The sequence below is a fragment of the Hemibagrus wyckioides genome, linkage group LG17 (assembly GCF_019097595.1).
Source record: "Hemibagrus wyckioides isolate EC202008001 linkage group LG17, SWU_Hwy_1.0, whole genome shotgun sequence".
Lineage (NCBI taxonomy): Eukaryota > Metazoa > Chordata > Actinopteri > Siluriformes > Bagridae > Hemibagrus > Hemibagrus wyckioides.
In genome coordinates, this window is record NC_080726.1 from 20,492,088 (window position 1) to 20,511,043 (window position 18,956).

The window sequence follows — 18,956 nt, forward strand, 5'->3', positions numbered from 1 at the left end:
AAATGCAAAATTTTAAGTAATATTTAATTATGATCACTTGATTGTTTAAGTAAAGACAACATTAGGGTTTACAGTGTAATGGTAAAATTACCGCACTGAAACGTGGCCACATGCCGACTGACAAAACCCTGGGGTTTAAATAGCGGTGTTCACAGGTGGTTCACAGCGCTGATTACCTGCATGTGACTGAGGCACTATAAAAGATCATGTAGGTGTCTGCAGATTTGCCTGACAAGGTATCCCTGGTGTTACACTACCAGCACATGTAGATCATCAAACAGATTTGTAGGAAATGTAGGAAAACTTAAATGAAAGTAGACTATTGAAAGAAGATTAACTTAGCTGAGATAACTGAGATAAACTGTTCATCTTTGCATTGCTTTTACTATAAATCAGACAAAGTATAAAACACAGAACAGCTCTCCAGAGTGCTGGGCAGCAGAGATAATGACAGTTGCAAGTTAAGTGCTTTGTAAAATTTAAAACAGGCCAACAAATAGAAATACACAAGGCAAAGTCGGAAGAGAGGCAGAAGTCTAAAGAATCCATAGAACCAGAAATGTAATCATAACCAGGCACACAATAGCAGATTAATAAGGCTATGCTTTAAGACATTAAGTATATAGTTTGCAATCTAGAGGTGGAATGAGTGTCCTAATATACTGTGAAGTGGGAATGAGTGTTGGTTCCAGGTGTGTTTGATCAGAATTTGAGTAAGCATGTTTATTGTAATCTTGTTCTAGGCCATGCCTGAGTTCTGGGATTTGCAGTCAGTGGCCATAATTGTAGCACACTCTTTGTTGCCTGATTGGGAAGCAATAGAATTCCTGCACTGACATCATAAGGATCTAAAAATCGCCAGTGAAGTGATATACATTATTCAGAGATGTACTTGCTATCAAGTTGTTGATAACATCATGTTAACAGAAAAATTGGTAAAAATGATAATGTACACCCACTGGCTAATTTCTTATATTATAGACCTGCTCATTAAATATATTACCAGCTAATTAATCAAGATAATCAAGTGGCAGCAGCACAATGTATAAAAGCACACAGCATGAAATATCCCAATGGGGAAAATGTGATCTTAGTGACTTTTACATGCAACATGCAACATAGGTTACATGCAACATGGGTTGAATGCTGGAGCTGACTTCCAGATAGCAAATGGGATAAATGCAAGATTCTGACTTCACAAACTAAAAGATACTTTTGCCGTTGATTTGGTGTTCAGGGTAGGACATTATCAAAAGAATTATATTTATTTAATAAAAAAATACACAAACAAATATACATAATATATTAAGCATACTGATTACAACCTCTTGAATGACTATAATCTGTTTTTATTAGTTTCAGTATATTTAGCTGACTGCTTGTCTTTCTATTTTATCTTCAGATCAATGATTTAGTTAAAAGTTCACTATGTACTTAGCCAAACTGTGTCAACTGTTTGGTTGAGCTAGTATGACTAATGTTTGATTAATGGTTGATAAATTAAGGATGGTTACTAAATCAAAGATTGGTATTATTCATATAAGAAAGGACAGAGTATTAACACATGCTGAAATGCTACCAATTAAAAGAACTTGGTCCTTTCTTTAATATTTGCAAGAATCATTTGGAAAATTGGTGCCACTACCACTGTTACTATTACATGATTTTTTGCCAATAAATTAAACAATGGTCAGGGCTGATACGTGTGTAGGCATGATGTTTATCTGAAGTGTGTAAAAAGAAACAGGTTGATGACTGTATTTTTACTGGAAGTAAACAGCATAGTTCAGTGACTAATGAGAGAGAAAATGGTGGACAGATTTTAAACCAGAATGATGTTTTTATTCAATAATTTTGTTTTTAGACTTGTGAACAATTTATGCAGCTGTTAAGACAATTATTATTATTATTATTATTATTATTATTATTATTATTATTATTATTATACAAATATATTAGGACTAGAATTAAATTCTGCCGGATGTGACACTCAGGGTAAAGAAACAATGTGTGGGTTCTATACACTTATTATGCCTTTTAGACATTATTTTATAAATGCAAGTTTGCCACTGAATTTCATCATACATTTCTTTCTTGAAAGGGAAGGAAAATAGCAGTTATAATACCTTTCCAAATACTTATGCTACATGAATATCATTTCATGTGTTCATATAGACAGCAATTCATGTTTATTTTAGCAAGACATATTAAACATATTGCATTATGTATGTTTTAGCAAGAAATAAGTCTGCTATTAGCACATTTCCTACTTTGTCTATTGACCTTCAACAGAATAAATAGACATAATGCATTACACCACTTATGTTTATAGATGTTACCTAATATTGTAAAACCCACTACATATCAATAGACTTTCATTTATAACATTTGCAATGTAGTTGGGATATGTTGCTCAATATGGTTAATCATTAGTGGGAGGATAACACCAGATGGACCTCTTTTGGGCTAAGTGTCCTTTATAAATAAGGAAACCAAACATCAGAAACTGGCATTTGCAAAGGACTTCATCATGATGGTCAGCCGGGTCCACACTGGGATAAGGCTACTGTTAGCCTGCCTTCTCTTGCATTCTGTTTTTGGACAAAACAAAGGACCGTAAGGACCATATTTTTCTTTGCATCTGTCTCATTATTCAGCAGATATAAGTTTATCTGAGATATTTTGGAAATATAAAGATTTCTAGATCTAAAATGAATCTAGATCTAGAATCTAGATCTTGTATTTTCAGTCCATTTTCCATCTCGTGTGTGTGTGTGTGTGTGTGTGTGTGTGTGTATAAAATGAAACTTTTACTCTGTAAGTATTTTGCTGATATATGAATTATCTCTATAACTAAGGTCTCAGGTCTCAATATCTAGGTATCTACTATATCTAGTAAGTGTTGATAAAGGAGCATTAACAAGAATCATTAATCATACTGTTTAAATAGTAAAATGAGAGGGGAATTAGGAAGACTACTGCTAACATGCTAAATCCTTGTACTGAATTTTCTTGTATTACACCCACAGGCTGAAAGAATGAACATTACAACAAATTATCTAAACAGGAATTGTAGATGATGTGTGGAGGAGACACATTTATGAAGGCATTACTCAGTGTCTACGTTTACACTTCTGAGGTTCTATAGAGAAAGTTAATGTGCGAAACTAATAGACTAGAATTTTTGAAGCATTGCAGAGATTTTTATGAATGACTGATTTGTTCATTTTAAAAGTGGCCACATAAGTGTGAAAGATGTTTGCTACTTTCCTACTCTCTGAGAAGCTCTATTCATATTTGCATTGCTTTAGTAATGTTCTTGTGATCTAGTTACAGTAGTTTATATTTTACATATCCTTCATTACCTTACTCAGAATATTATTTTTTGCCTTTAGATATTTCATGGTGACATTTCCTGCAGTAATAGAGGCTGGCTCTGATGCTAAATTGTGTGCGAGTCTTCTGAAGCCTAATGAGACTCTGCAAATGAACATTTATTTGGTTCACAACAACCAGAACAAAACTCTTTTACATGACACAGTGGAAAAGGACTTTCATCGCTGCTCTCATTTTGAGGTCAGATGAAGTCCAGATGATTACTTACATACTTATTATTATTATTATTAGTAGTAGTAGTAGTAGTAGTAGTAGTAGTAGTAGTAATGTTTGTTGTGATTCCACATGAAATACATCTTCACAGGCTCCACAGGTAGAGAGTGAATCAGTGCAGGAGATTATCGTAGAAGTCAAAGGTGAAAGTTTTAAGATGACAGAGAGAGCAAAAGTGATGTTTAAATCCTACAACACATTGGCATTTATTCAGACTGATAAACCCATCTACAGTCCAGGCCAAACAGGTGATCAATTTCTGCAATATTCACACAATGAACTGTTTAATAAAGGTTTTGTGTTACCGATTGTTCAACTCAAAACATCACATTTCTCTTGTTTTTCAACAGTGAATTTCAGAATTGTCACTATGGATTCTAATTTTATTCCCCTGAAACAAAAGGTAGAAGACAAAGTCTCTATGTCTCTAAGTGCATTAATTTATTGCAGAACCACCCATCCTGTGCTATGTGTGTAAATTTTAACTATAGAGTCTTCAATGTGATTTTTGTTTAATGTCTTTATGAACAGATTGATTAAGCACCAATCTTTGTGTGATATCTTTGTATAGTAGTGATATTCTAATAAATTAATCTAGAGTGTTAATGTACAGGATGATATTAGAAGCAGTTTGATAGTTTCTTTATCTGAACTGTGTATTGTCATATTCTCTTTCACAGTACAGCGCAATAATTCTGGAAGTAAGTAAATGAACTATACTTTCTTTTGACACTGTTGTTGTTTACTTTAAATATTTGAACACATTTAATTGTGACACTTTAATTCTTTCTAAAACAAACAGGATAGTAATCATAACAGGATTGGTCAGTGGACAAATATGTCCTCGACAGGTCTGATACTGCAGCTTTCTCATGAACTAAATGCTGAGGCTCCACAGGGGTATTATTACATAACTGCTAAAATTGGAAAAAGGGTGATTCAACACCACTTTAAGGTGGATAAGTATGGTAAGTTACACCATAATCAGAGTTTTTTTTGTTGTTACATAATTAAATGACTTAATTAATATAATACAAATTACTTTAACTTTTAGTTTTACCCAAGTTTGAGGTTACTGTAGAAACACCAGAAGAGCACAGCATTGGAGAGGAAGAGCTGAAGCTGGAGATTTGTGGAAAGTTAGTAAAACTACTAAAAAAATTGTTTTCCTTTAAGACATTTGGCATATTTTAAAACATACTGCAATTTAAAAAACAATATAACATTTACAGGATAACATTTAATCTTCAGGATATGCCAATGTAGCCCCCAAAAAATTACTGTCCAAAATAAAGTTCAATACTTGTGCATTTTAAAGGTACACTTATGGACAGCCAGTACCTGGTGCAGCACTGGTGCAAGTGTGTCGTGAATTTCGGCCGAATTATATTCACCATCAGAACGCTCCATTGGTGTCACCATGCCTGGTTGAAACAGTGGAGGTGCGAAAGTAACACTATATTAAAGAGTCTAATGTTTATATCTCTATACTGATATAGTTCTCACCCTGTATTTGTTTTTGTGTTTTCCTAATAGATGGGAAAGACTGGTTGTGCCTTACATATATTGAATGTGTCAACTTTCATGAATTCTGAATTTGAAGAACATTTTAAGGACAACCTTAATGCTACCATTACTCTGACAGAGGAAGGAACAGGTGGGTCAGTAACAGATCTCTTCAGAACAGAGCTGAGGAAAACATTAATTACACTAAGCATCATTTTTTTTTATTTTTAACTTAAAGGTAACTTATACTACTTATATAAATAATGGATCAATATTTAATAATAAGTTATATACTGTATTTTGTTCTTTTTGTTTAGAATTTTCCATGGTAAAACCTGTTATCATATCACTCACATACGAAATTGGTAAAGTGAAACTTGTGGATTTACCGACAACTTTTGAGCGAGAGAAAGCTATAGAAGGAAAAGTAAGATCTACTTTCTAGCTTTCAAACTCCAATTGATCCACATTTCTTTTTGGCAATGCTTTTTCAAGCTTTGACAGCAAGGTTTCTTTCTCTGATTAACAGATTAAAGTTACTACCTTCAGTGGAACACCAATTCCTAACAAGAAGGTGTATCTTTCAGAAGGTGAACGGTGGTCTCAAACGCTACTACTCAATCTTACTACAGACAATAATGGCTTGGCACACTTCTCAGTCCCTTCACCTGAACATCCTAAAACAGAAATAGTATTGAAGGTGAGCAAAAAAAAAAAAGATTTAAAATAATTTCAATAAATCTTTAAAACACATTTATGCTATGTGCTCTGTGTCTTTGTTATCTAGGCAAGTGTCTATCCAGTGGTTCAGTACCCAAGATACAACAAACCATTCTTTTCAACTGCAGAAAAACGTATGCAGCTGCTCCAACCTGCTACATCTTACAGTCCCGTGTTCAGTGAACTTTCAATAGAGAGCTCAGAGGAACCGTTTAAATGTGATACTGAAATTCCCATTACCATTAACTACTATATTGTTGGTGAAACTACTGAAAGTTACAGTATTGATCTTATGTACATTGTAAGTACAAGCAGTAGATGCAAACCTCCTGTATTACCTTCATTCCATCAGCAAATGTATTCCACTACACAGTGACTATAATTTTGACTTTTTGGTTTAGGTCTTATCTAAAGGAGCCATTGTCCATCATGGACATGAGACAGTTGAAGTGGAAGAGTCTACAGATGTCAGAAAAGGAAAAGTCTCATTTAAACTATCTGTTCATGCTGAGCTGGCTCCCCTGGTGCAGGTTGTGGTGTACTCTGTCCTGCCCAGTGAGAACATCATTGCTGCTAGCAAGAATTTTGATGTTGAAAAATGTTTCAGAAATAAGGTAATGCTAGCACCATCATTATGCACGTTTTACATTCATTCAAGTAGTTAATTGTTAGCAAAGAAATTGCTAAAACTGTGTAAACTTGTTTTCATTATGGACTTCAGGTTTCGCTACAGTTCTCTCCCTCTGAAGCAGTCCCAGGTGAGAAGAACAATCTCGAGCTCTCAGCTCTTCCTGGTTCACTGTGTGGCCTCAGTGCAGTGGATCAGAGTGTGTTCATCAATGAGCCAGGAAACCGGCTAAATACTGACAAGGTAGATTCAGGTTTTATAGAATCTCTGCTTATATATTCTTGTTATTTTACCTTCTACAAATACAGAAGAGTACTGGAGAAAAGATAAACCACATTGATGATGTTTGATGTTGGTGGTCTTTTAAGCTATAGGCAGTGCCAGATTAAATCTAGGAATAGGCATTAATACAAGCAGCCATGGTCAAAAACCAGGAAGATTTCATAAACAATCATAACCACATTTTGGAAATGATGGTTAAAAACTTGCAATACTTTTTTTGTATGATTTTTACACTAGAAAATCTATACAATACAATACTGGTGTGATTGAACTTTCATTTATTCATTCTTTCTGCAAATTTACAGTTACAAAGTCTACAGTCAGGATCATTATATTATAGAATTTTAAATTAAATAGTGTTGCTGCTGTATAGAATGACAATAATAATAATAATAATAATAATAATAATAATAATAATGTTTTATTGGCATTCATTGCACATGAATTTAAAACAAATTGTTTCAAATCTCTCTTTAATGAAATCTTACATGCAATATTTACCAAGTGTGTTTTGAGCCATACTGTATATAATATAATAATAATTAGAAGTTAAACTATATTTCCCACAGATATTTCATTTGTTACCAGTGACAATGGCATTAGATTATCCTTATGGGCTTGAAGATGATCGAGAGTGTTTGCATGTTAGACCTCGACGGGATTCATGGTTTGACCATACATACAAAACATTAAAGGTAAATGACTGATTACACACACATTGCTGGATGAGCTGGGGAAACTGCCCAACATTTATTAGTCTTATCTATCCTTGGGTGATTTTCTTCTAATGAAACTACTGACCATTACTGACTATTTGGCAACCTTATTTGTTTGTAAAACTGTACTGATTCACCATTTAATTATCCTGCTCCACAATAATAATGAAGTTCAAAGCAAACACATGGGTATAAAAGGATTCTGGGGAGAAATATTTCTATTAAATGTTCTACTGCTAACAGTCTGCTTCTTGAACCACCATGGGTTTGTTCATCTGTAGCTTTTTAAAGTCTTTTTTTTATTATTATTTTTTCATATGTCTGTTTACGTCTGCCTTTTAGCTGTAAGTGTTTATAATAGATTGTTCTTTTAAGAAAGTTACTGCATTTTCTAAAATCAGGTTTATTAACCTTGAAAATTAGAGTCGAATTAGCCATTTGTTAGTGTAATTTACATGTGTTTTCTAAAGCATATTGTATTACTGAATTTTAAATGCAAATTATTTAATTTTATTGTATGTGAGAGTATCTCGTTTAACATTTTCACACTGATTATGAGTTATCACCTGACAGGGAGTGGGGCTGAAGATGGCAACAAATCTGGCGATTAGAGTTCCTCGGTGTTTGGTGTACAAAGGCGTGGAATATCATCCCCAGAGGATTAATCACCGGTACACGGGTACATCCAGACCCACATTTCTTATTCATCATCATATGTACAAATTACTGTTCATTAAAGAGTGCAATTTCTCACTGATAAATTAAGTACATTGCATTTTACTTTACACTTTATGATAAAACACATACTGTATTAATATACATTATGTGTAATGCTTTTACTAGTATAATATATCTGTAACTTGTATACAATAGTTCTCTTAGTCAATAATAATAAATAGTCATTTCAGCAGATTAAACAGCTAATAACAACTAATGACATTAGTACTATAAGGTTTTATTTGCATTTTTTTTTCATTATAATTAAATTAAATCCTCTTATAGGCACAGGCTCCCCGTGACCCGAGTATAGATCGGATAAGACAATGAAATGAAAATGAAATGAAAGTACAAATACAATGTAGGAGACCATGACTAATCAATATCCACATTTTATTTACACTCTGTCGATGTCCAACATATGGGTCATATGAGAAATTAAATCTAAGTGTAGAAACAGGTATAGTACAGGTCTACTGCACTTGATTCTCTTATAATGTATGCACATGCTATCATGTTAGAAACTCTTCAGCACAATGGAAAGCAAACATTGTGGCTAGGGCTGGCTACACACTAGATGATTTTCAAATCTTCACCGATTTTAAAAACATGGGAGACCACAGACATAAAGACAGTTTCAAGTGGTTAAGGTTCTGGGTCATTGACTGGAAGATTGGTGTTCAGGCCCTACCACCGGCAAGCTGTCACCACTGGGCTCTTGAACAAGTCCCCCAACCCACCCTGCTCCAGGGGCACTGCGCACTGCACCATGGCTGACCCTGCGCTCTGACCCCAACCCCCAAGGATGATAAATATGAAAAAAGAATTTCACTGTGCAATAAAGTATAGGTGATAAATAAAGACACCTTAAAACACACTAGACAAATCAACCAGACCGGAGACCACGCATCGCTATTAAACGCATCGCCATTAAAATGTTTGATATTTGCAAGTTGAGATCAGGAAGGCTCCATCTCGATCAGGGGCAGTAAAATAATCGCCCTGACACCACACAGTTGAGGGTTATTTAAACAAATAATTCAAGCTGTGAATCATGGGGGAATTAGGCCCAAAATCAGGCAAAAAATAGTCTAGTGTGTAGCCAGCCTAACACCAGATAACAACTGAATGTTAATGTTATCTAGCTACATGGAATGTGCTTTAAAACTGATTTTTTAGGAAATGGAAAATAAATTTCATTTATTTCAATATTTTTATTTAAATTTGTATTTTCAGAGTTTTGCCAGCTTGAATGCAATTAGCTCATTACCCAGAGCAAACTTTATACAATATACACTACTCACAAAAAGTTAAGGAAATTTGGCTTTTGGGTGAAATTTATGGAAAATGTAAAAAGTTCACACTACAGTGATATTATATCATGAAAGTAGGGCATTTAAGTAGAAGCATGCAATGGTGATTTCCTCATCTCAAACAATTTATTGAAACAAAAGCCAACAACAGTGGTGGGTATACCACAACAAAAAATGTCAATGTCTCAATAATTTGTCATGTGCCCTTGACCATCAATTACAGCTTGACAACGACGTCTCATGCTGTTCACGAGTCGACTTATTGTCTGCTGAGGCATGGCATTCCACTCTTCTTGAAGGGCGGCCCTCAGGTCATTGAGGTTCTGGGGTGCAGGGTTACGAGCCTCTACACGGCGACTCAGCTGATCCCATAGGTTTTCTATGGGATTCAGGTCTGGAGAAAGTGCAGACCACTCCATTTGAGGTACCCCAGACTCCAGCAGCCGTTCCCTAATGATGCGACCTCGATGAGCTGGAGCATTGTCGTCCATGAAGATGAAATTAGGCCTGTGTTGTTCATGCAGGGGCACAATGACTGGATTAATAATGTTATTCAGGTAGTATTGGCTTGTCACTGTACCATTCACAAGATGTAGGGCAGTTCTGTATTGAGTAGACACACCTGCCCAGACTGTAACACCACCACAACAGAGGCTGATGCATAGCACTCCCCTTGATGTCTCCAACATCGTTGGTGGCCATCATTTCTGCTCAACGTGAATCAACTTCACTCATCAGAGAACAGCACTGAGGCCCACTGGTCCCTCGTCCAGCGTAAATGCTCCCTGGCCTGACGCCTGTGCCTGGTGGTGTGGTCAGGTACCCTTGCAGGTCATCTAGCATGCAGACCATGCTGATGTAAACGGTTTTGAATGGTCTGACGTGACACTTGGGTGCCTCTCACCTCCCTTAAATGTGCCTGGAGTTGAGTGGCATTCATCATCCAGGGCACTGTTCACAATGAAGCGGTCATCAACGTGGGATGTGGCCAAAGGATGTACACTTCTATGCCTTTCTGTGACTCTTCCAGTCTCTCTGTATCTCTGTCGCAACCTGCTGATGACACTCTGTGACACTCTAAGCTCAGTGGCCACTTCCCTTTGAGAACATCATGTTTGAAGCATCACAATGACGAGGTACTGTTGATCAATTGTTAGGTGTTGTCTTGGTCTCATGATGTCAAAATGTGAACAGCATGATGAAGAGGACTGTTTAAATACCAATTCTAATTGAACCAGAAAATTTATTGATCGATTCATGGATCAAACACCAGTTGCGAATTTTGCCGTTAAGCACCTTGTTAGAGAACAGCAAGTTATGCAAAAAGTGGAGCACTGAACAGTTGGACATGTGCATTCAAAAGTGTAGAGAATGTCAAATTAAGTTCACCTGTAAAGGTTATAGTGCATTTGAGGTGCATCCTGAAATTTCACCCGAAAGCCGAATATCCTTAACTTTTTGTGAAGTATATATATATATATATATATATATATATATATATATATATATATATATATATATATATATATATATATATATATATATATATATATATATATATATATATATAAAATCCTGATGCTTGTCCATTTTTCCTGCTGAACGTTGAGGACAAAATGTTTACTTGCTGCCTAATATATATATCCCACCCACTAACAGGTGCCATGATGAGGAAATAATCTGTGTTATTCACCTCACCTTGCAATTCTCAGAATTATCAGAGTTATGTTATACATATATATATATATATATATATATATATATATATACATATATATATATATATATATATGTGTGTGTGTGTGTGTGTGTGTGTGTGTGTGTGTGTGTGTGTATATATATATATATATATATATATATATGTTTATGTTTATTGTCAGTGGCATATGATGGTCATCGTAGAGACATTACGACAGTTCGCAAATTCTTCCCAGAAACATGGCTATGGCAGCTGTCTGAAGTGGGGTTAGTACATCAAAATATTGTTGTTGGAACTTGTGCATTTTAATTATTTATTTATTTTTTAATCAATAAATTAAAACAATCATTTCTATTGTTTTAATGGACATGTTTCAGCAGTGCTTCTGTACATTTAAGATTGATTTTTGTCACCTTTTAGCATATATATTTTATAAATCTATGGTGATTTTAAAGATAAACTTAACTATATTAGCATGAATAATGCATGATCTCTTTTTGATAAGTTTGAGAGTCATGATTGTCCACAGGGACTCTGGATCAGTACAGCTTCCTGTCACTGTTCCTGACACCATCACTACTTGGGAGACAGAGGCATTCTGCGTATCCTCTAAGGGTCTGGGTCTGGCTCCTCCTGTTCAGCTCACTGTGTTTCAGCCCTTCTTCCTGGAGCTCTCGTTGCCCTACTCCATTATCCGGGGAGAGGTTTTTGAGCTGAAGGCCACTGTCTTCAATTATCTTTCCAAATGCATTATGGTACTGCAAGGACAAAAGAGATATATATTTACAGATATGTCAATTAAGTTGAACAGTAAATTAATCACCTATTCCTCACTGACAGGTTAAAGTGACCCCAGCCCCTTCCTCAGATTACACTCTGCAACCATATTCTGAGGGCGAGTATTCATCCTGCCTGTGTGCAAATGGAAGAAAGACCTTCAAATGGACTCTAATCCCCTCTGTGCTTGGTTAGTTATAAAACTCTTTCAAAGTCTTTCATGTAGCTCTATCTTTGTTCCAGTTAAAACCTAATTAGATTGTTAACACAGATGTGTTACTAATTGTGGTTGAGTTAATGGCCATTTTTTCTGGTGGGGTGTGGGGGGTATACTGAATATGTTTGATGCAATGCTAAATGGCATTTTCCTCTTTGAAATATACCTGAAGTGGTCTAGTTAATTTTTTCATAACTTGATTTTGTGGTATCTTTCTTTACCCAACTAATAACTAAATGAGTGATATGACCATTGCCAAATGGTGCTAAACCACTACACATATATTATTATGCGAAGGTTTAGGTTTCAGAAAATTCATGATGCCTATTTGGGGTTGTTTCCCCTCCTATCAAAAACACCCTCACCCGTCAGTGCCACTGTGGGCAAAATGTCCTCCCCAAACACATGGTTGCAAGGCAGGCATAGTTTCTCATACAGGGTTTCTGGTCTGGAAGCAGTCAGAGATCTAAGGCCAGCCTGGACAGGGCCTGGAGCAGGGTAAGAGATATGGCCTTGAGCAAGGGCAGGGCATACAATGTGGCCCAAAGCTGGAGCAGGAGCAAGGACTGGGACCTGGCCTGGACCAGGACTTGGGATAAGGCCTGTAACAGGACTTGAATCATGGCCTGAAGTATGCAGAGAACTCAGGAGCAGAGAAGAGTTGGCCTCGGCAGGAAGTGCAGGAATAGTGGAGGCTGCCAGGTTGACCTCGTAGTAGGTGGTGAACAGCTAAGCAGGCTGGCGCTGTCCAGTAGCTTTTTGAGGTCCCTCCCAGGCCTCTCAAACTCTATAGTCATGCCGCAAAAAAACTCCTCAACCCACATCAGGCAGGTGCTTCTTGTGGCATTGAGGAGCTCCGTTTATTGAAGGGCTCGGCCCACTGGCTGTTCTTCCTTGCACTTGCCGTTCTCCACACTCTCAAAATAGAATTGAGCCTATACCCAAATATTGCAGTGCTGCTCTTGCACCCATGCTGTGTGTGTACAAAGTATTCTGTCAGGAGGTCACAAGAATCGTGACAATCAGGTTTACATTAAATAAAGTTAGTGTGTATAAATTGACACATGAGCAGGGGCACAAGTTGTATATGAATATATATTTTTTAATTCTCAGAATTTTTATGATACCAAATTTCATATATAAATGTTTATATGAAAAAAATGTTCATATGAAAAAAATCTTGCACTTGTATCCAGCTTGATAACACAAGCACAGTGATTGTGTACCCACCTCTCCTAAAGCGACAGAAAGATACTGATTTGATTGAATATTGCAGCAGCTTTTCTAATCACACCTCTAAAGTATTCTATAAAAAAAAAATTAAAACCTGTGCTTTGTCATGAAAAAATCAAGAACATACAACATTGAGATGTCTGTAGCAATTGAATTGTTTCTTAGTAATTATACTCATTTAAATTCCTTTTTTCATGCTACAGGAGTTGTGAATGTGACCGTGAGTGCAGAGGCAGAACAATCCCAGACTGTGTGTGATAATGAGATTGTTAGTGTTCCAGAGAGAGGCCGTATTGACACGGTTACACGAAGCCTCATAGTACAGGTCAGTTTTTTGAAAATGGGCAAAACCTTAAATTTGTAAACCTGTTGTTTGTTATGGTATTATGATCTAATAATACTATTTTCACTTTAGGCTGAAGGAACTGAGAAGACAAAGAGCCAGAGCTGGTTATTATGTCCACAGGGTTAGGCTTGCAAATATTTTTTATTAATAACAAGTCTGGTTGGTGTAAAACTGATGCACATACTATGAAATACTATGTATGCACAATAATAATGGAGCAGCTTTTCATCTCTCTAACAGGCAACAGTGTTTCTGAAGAGTTGGAGCTGACTCTTCCTGAGAATGTAATAGCGGGATCATCACGAGCTTCTGTTTCAGTACTGGGTAAGACAAAAGACATTAGGGAAAATACAAGAACGGCTATTACTCTGACATATATAGTCACCTTACGATTCATGTTTTTTTTATTTAATTTACCAAAAAACCAACTTCCAACATTTCTCCTTACCTGTCACAACCTCCACTCTATCTCACCTTCCTCTGTAGCTTCCTGCATGCTTTTATCTCTTCCTGACCCCACCCTCACCTCATTTTTCTCCCTACCCCTGGACTCACCCACAGACACTTTCCTCTCCTCTCTTTCCTCAACCATGGACCTCCTCTGCCCTCTAGCCACTAACCCAGGAAGACGTCTTGTGGAAGTGGAAAGAGAGAGTGGAAGAAATCACAACTCGACACAAATCCCACCTCTTACCATGCACTCCTTAGAAGGATTTGGCCATTTCTATCCACACAGGCTGCCCAGGTGCTTGTTCAGTCTCTGGTCATTTCAAGACTGGGCTAATGCAGCTCTCTACTTGCAGGTCCACCTCTGAATGCAATTCATCCTCTGCAAATGATCCAAAATGCAGCTAAGTGACTTGTTTTCAACCTGCCTATGTTCTCCCACACCACCCCACTGCTGCGTTCCCTCCAATGGCTTCTAGTAGCTGAATCAGATTCAAAACACTGATGCTTGCCTATAAAGCCAAGAATGTACCAGCACCATCTTACATCAAAGCTCTTATTACTCCTCAAACTGAACCTTGCTCCCTCAGATCTACTAGCACTGCTTGACTGGCCCCACCATCTCTCAGGGTAAGAGGTAGGTATACATCTAGACTCTTCTCTGTTCTGGCACCAAGGTGGTGCTTCCCCTAGATGACCGAACAGCTGAGTTACTGACTGTCTTCAAGCAACAGGTGAAGACCTAACTCTTCCTGAAACATTTAAATTAGCTCTTATTTTCCCATGTTTGTTTTATGTATTTTTTTTTTTAATGTGCTATAATTTTTCCCAACACAGTTTTAAGCTGATGGTATCCTTAGTCTGTGACCTAGTGAACCAGTGTTGATGTATTCATTGATAGAGACTTCAAAGCACGTTGCTCAGATAAGAGCGTCTGCCAAATAACATGAATGCAACTGTAATGCAATGGTGCATCTATGCATTTAGAACAGCTAAAATATTTGTGTGGTCTAAGCTGTCCATAAACTGTATGTTTTTTCCAGTTCCAACATCTATATGTCATGCTAAATAGATACAGAATATTTTTATGTTCATTTGTAGGAGACATACTTGGCCGCGCATTACAAAATCTGGATGGACTGCTAAAGATGCCATATGGCTGTGGGGAACAAAACATCGCTCTCCTCGCCCCAAACGTCTACATTCTTCGGTATCTAGAGAACACTGAGCAGCTCACCTCAGATATCCGTGAGAGGGCTACCGGTTTCCTTAAGAGTGGTCAGTGAGTTTATATTTCTCTTCATAATCTTTGGAGGTCAATACTAGCCATTCCAAATAGATTCTTGCTGAAGTAATCTAACTCAATCATTTATTTTTACACAGGATACCAGAGGCAGCTAAACTATAAGCATATTAGTGGTGGATATAGCACATTTGGCAGTGGAGAGGAGAACACATGGTAGGAATTTCTCAAAGCAAGCCATGAGATAAACAACGTTGATGATGCAAGTTACAAAATAGAACCTGAAACTGAATTTATATCTTTCCAAATAAATCTTCATCACCAGGTTAACTGCATTTGTCTTGAGGACGTTTGGCAAAGCACAGCATTACATCTTTATATATCCAGAAATCATTAATAGTGCAATGAAATGGCTCAAAAATAAGCAAAGAACAGATGGCTGTTTTATAAGACAAGGGAATCTGTTCAATAACAGAATGAAGGTGTGTATGGTACTCAGGTAAAAACATTTCTGAATAAATGTATTGAGTTTTATTCTCGTCTTTATATCATGCATATCATACTAACATATTATAGGGTGGTGTAAATGACAATGTGACTATTACTGCCTACATCACTGCATCATTGCTGGAATTGGGTAATCCAGTCCAGGTAAGGGCATTATACTGTTCACATCATTTTCTACATTCACAGTGAAATGAATCTGATCTAAATCAATGTCACATTCATTAATTCAACCAGGAGGGAACACAGCTTTTTGGGGGGATAAATCCTGTCTGTATGTAAACTTTTAAAATCATTGTTTTTTTCTACACAATTATATACTTTGTTTTGATTGCAGGACCCTTCTGTAAAGAAAGGGCTGTTGTGCCTCAAGTCCTCTGTTGGTAACCAGACAAACACCTACACCACTGCACTGTTGGCCTACACTTTCACTCTGGCTGGAGAGAAGGAAATTCGAGCACAGCTACTGAAAGAGTTGGATAATGTTGCCATTTCAGGAGGTACTGAATTATTAGAAGAATTTGTAACGCTAATATCTGTAACAAATGCAACAAACTACATTTAAAGTAAAATTACCTAATGTAATAATTGAAATAATCGTTTGTACTGTAGAAGTGTTATCACGATTATACATACACGTCCTAATAATCTTGTCTCTTTTATTTTAGATGGTCATCTTCACTGGACTCAGTCAGCATTAGATGAGTCCAGCTCATTGTCAGTGGAAATCAGCTCCTATGTGCTGCTAGCTGTTATCACTACAGATCAACTCACTGCTGCTGATTTGGGCTATGCTAATAGGATAGTCAGCTGGCTGGTGAAGCAGCAAAATCCCTATGGAGGCTTTTCATCCACTCAGGTACTCGATTCATTTGCATTGTTCCCTTTAGCTAGTTCCGCATTTAGTCAGTATAGTGATAAATCAATGTCTAAATTTTATAGCATTATTTAAAGGATTGTTTTTATTCAGGACACAGTGGTGGCTCTCCAAGCTCTGGCTCTGTATTCCACTAAAGTGTTCAGCTCAGAAGGCTCTAGCACAGTAACTGTAAAGTCAGCAGATGGAGACAGTCACAACTTTGATGTGAACCAGAACAACAAGTTACTGTATCAAGAAAGATCATTGCAGGATGTTCCTGGCAAATTCAGCATTGAAGTGAAGGGCTCCACCTGTGTGTCAGTACAGGTCAGTGCAATTAATGCCTCCGGTCTTCCAAACCTTCATCTTTTTTTAAAGAAAAATACAGTCCAATGAATCTTCAAGTGATTGTATAAGCACTGACTGCCCAGTTTCCCCAACAAATGCTTTTTAAAGTCTATTCAATATGCTTTTAATTGATTGCATTTTGTTTATTAACTGAAATCCCTGCCTGCAGACAGCACTTTTCTACAATGTCCCCACACCTACTGAAATCAGTACGATGGAAATTTTCGCGAAGACTGAGGGAAACTGCACAAAATCATTTGGTCACACTTTGACCCTCAAGTTCACTGTTGTGTAAGAATGATTGTATGACATATCTTTGTCTCAAAGTGAGAAAAAATTGGTAAATGATGTCTTCATAGTATAAGCAAATACCGTATATATATATATATATATATATATATATATATATATATATATATATATATATATATATATATATATACGGTAGATGAAAAAAATCACTCCAGGGTAAAGTTATATATATATATATATATATATATATATATATATATATATATATATATATATATATATATGTAACTTTACCCTGGAGTGATTTTTTTCATTTGCTATCATTATTAATGAGGATACTGTTATTGAATTTTTTTCCAGATATAATGGAGCACTAAACAGCACTAACATGATCATAGTGGATATAAAACTCTTATCAGGGTTCACAGCAGATCCTGCTGAAGTAAGGAGTAGGAATATTGCTAAGATTTCTGTAATATACATACCTAGACAACCAGATATTTAAATACATAGGTACTGAAATGGTAACAGTAGAATAATTATTGCATTGTTTTTCTAGCTGAAAAGAGGCATTTTGGTGGAACGGGTGGATTCTAAAGATGACCATATTATCATGTATATCAAAGAGGTAAGAGGATAATATGTATACAATATTTATCATTAACTATATTACACAACTGTGCTTTGCATCCTGCCCAAGAAATATGTATTATTTATTACATGTAAAACAACATATATGATGGAGTGTGTGTACAATATAATGCCTGGTGTATCTCCAACAGCTCCAAAAGAAAATTCCTATCAACTATGAGCTACACATTAAGCAGGTGCTTCCTGTCAAAAGTCTCAAGCCAGCATTAATCAAAATTTATGATTACTACCAAACAAGTAAGATTTTCCTGGTTTATGTTATTTAATAATTTACTGTAATGATTGCATTCTACTGCTTTAATTTTCTAATATTGACCATATTTCATTTAGGTGACCAGTCTGAGACAGAATACACCTCTCCATGTGTGTAGGGTTTTAAATTTGCATTTGAAGATGCAGAACATCCTTTGTCTATCTGCTCTATGCTGGTTTTATTCTATGATTTTCTGTGGAATAAAAATACCCTTCAAATGCCTTCTGTGTGAATGTTTTGTTGAAGATATTGACAGAATCGTAATATATCCATATCATGTGTGTTCAAAATTTTTAGCACTTTTTAACAGTTTTTTGTAAAGGTACAGGATTCAGGGAATAAGTGAATCATTTAAAATAGCTGAATAGATAAAGGAACATGAAACACATTAAATTTCATCTTAATTTGTCATTGTGAATGTGTGCTAGTGTATTCATGGGCAGATATGCCCATATATGAACACTTCTGCCTATAATGAATGTACAATTGCCTCCAGAAATTACAACTGATATTCTAAGAACAGAATAACTGATAAAGATCTGAGTCAGACCATAAATTGGAGAGTGCAGTATGGCTGGGTTGGGGATTGGTAAACACAATGATATCTCTAATTGACTCTGTATTGGATTACTGAAC

General features: G+C 36.2%; 1 protein-coding gene across 2 annotated transcripts in view; it reads left to right on the forward strand.

The window, feature by feature from the left end:
• The window catches only part of LOC131367840 (alpha-2-macroglobulin-like), a 37,259-nt gene extending 18,717 nt beyond the window's left edge, over nt 1–18,542 (forward strand). The window contains exons 1-34 of one of the 2 annotated variants that reach the window (XM_058413409.1): nt 2,477–2,616; nt 3,396–3,576; nt 3,701–3,857; nt 3,960–4,012; nt 4,290–4,310; nt 4,412–4,577; nt 4,664–4,748; nt 4,928–5,051; nt 5,146–5,266; nt 5,433–5,542; nt 5,645–5,815; nt 5,903–6,136; nt 6,237–6,449; nt 6,557–6,706; nt 7,315–7,440; nt 8,035–8,140; nt 11,372–11,456; nt 11,720–11,945; nt 12,031–12,157; nt 13,621–13,742; nt 13,833–13,884; nt 14,004–14,087; nt 15,312–15,488; nt 15,594–15,669; nt 15,779–15,935; nt 16,030–16,104; nt 16,295–16,457; nt 16,626–16,816; nt 16,928–17,143; nt 17,334–17,455; nt 17,777–17,858; nt 17,976–18,044; nt 18,199–18,304; nt 18,398–18,542. In XM_058413409.1, the coding sequence (XP_058269392.1) occupies nt 2,531–2,616; nt 3,396–3,576; nt 3,701–3,857; nt 3,960–4,012; nt 4,290–4,310; nt 4,412–4,577; nt 4,664–4,748; nt 4,928–5,051; nt 5,146–5,266; nt 5,433–5,542; nt 5,645–5,815; nt 5,903–6,136; nt 6,237–6,449; nt 6,557–6,706; nt 7,315–7,440; nt 8,035–8,140; nt 11,372–11,456; nt 11,720–11,945; nt 12,031–12,157; nt 13,621–13,742; nt 13,833–13,884; nt 14,004–14,087; nt 15,312–15,488; nt 15,594–15,669; nt 15,779–15,935; nt 16,030–16,104; nt 16,295–16,457; nt 16,626–16,816; nt 16,928–17,143; nt 17,334–17,455; nt 17,777–17,858; nt 17,976–18,044; nt 18,199–18,304; nt 18,398–18,438 (4,275 nt within the window). In that variant the 5' untranslated portion in view covers nt 2,477–2,530 and the 3' untranslated portion in view covers nt 18,439–18,542. Of the gene's footprint in view, nt 1–2,476; nt 2,617–3,395; nt 3,577–3,700; nt 3,858–3,959; nt 4,013–4,289; nt 4,311–4,411; nt 4,578–4,663; nt 4,749–4,927; nt 5,052–5,145; nt 5,267–5,432; nt 5,543–5,644; nt 5,816–5,902; nt 6,137–6,236; nt 6,450–6,556; nt 6,707–7,314; nt 7,441–8,034; nt 8,141–11,371; nt 11,457–11,719; nt 11,946–12,030; nt 12,158–13,620; nt 13,743–13,832; nt 13,885–14,003; nt 14,088–15,311; nt 15,489–15,593; nt 15,670–15,778; nt 15,936–16,029; nt 16,105–16,294; nt 16,458–16,625; nt 16,817–16,927; nt 17,144–17,333; nt 17,456–17,776; nt 17,859–17,975; nt 18,045–18,198; nt 18,305–18,397 lie in introns of those variants that run through there. The other variant, XM_058413408.1, reaches the window with a different exon arrangement.
• The last annotated feature ends 414 nt before the right edge of the window (nt 18,543–18,956 follow it).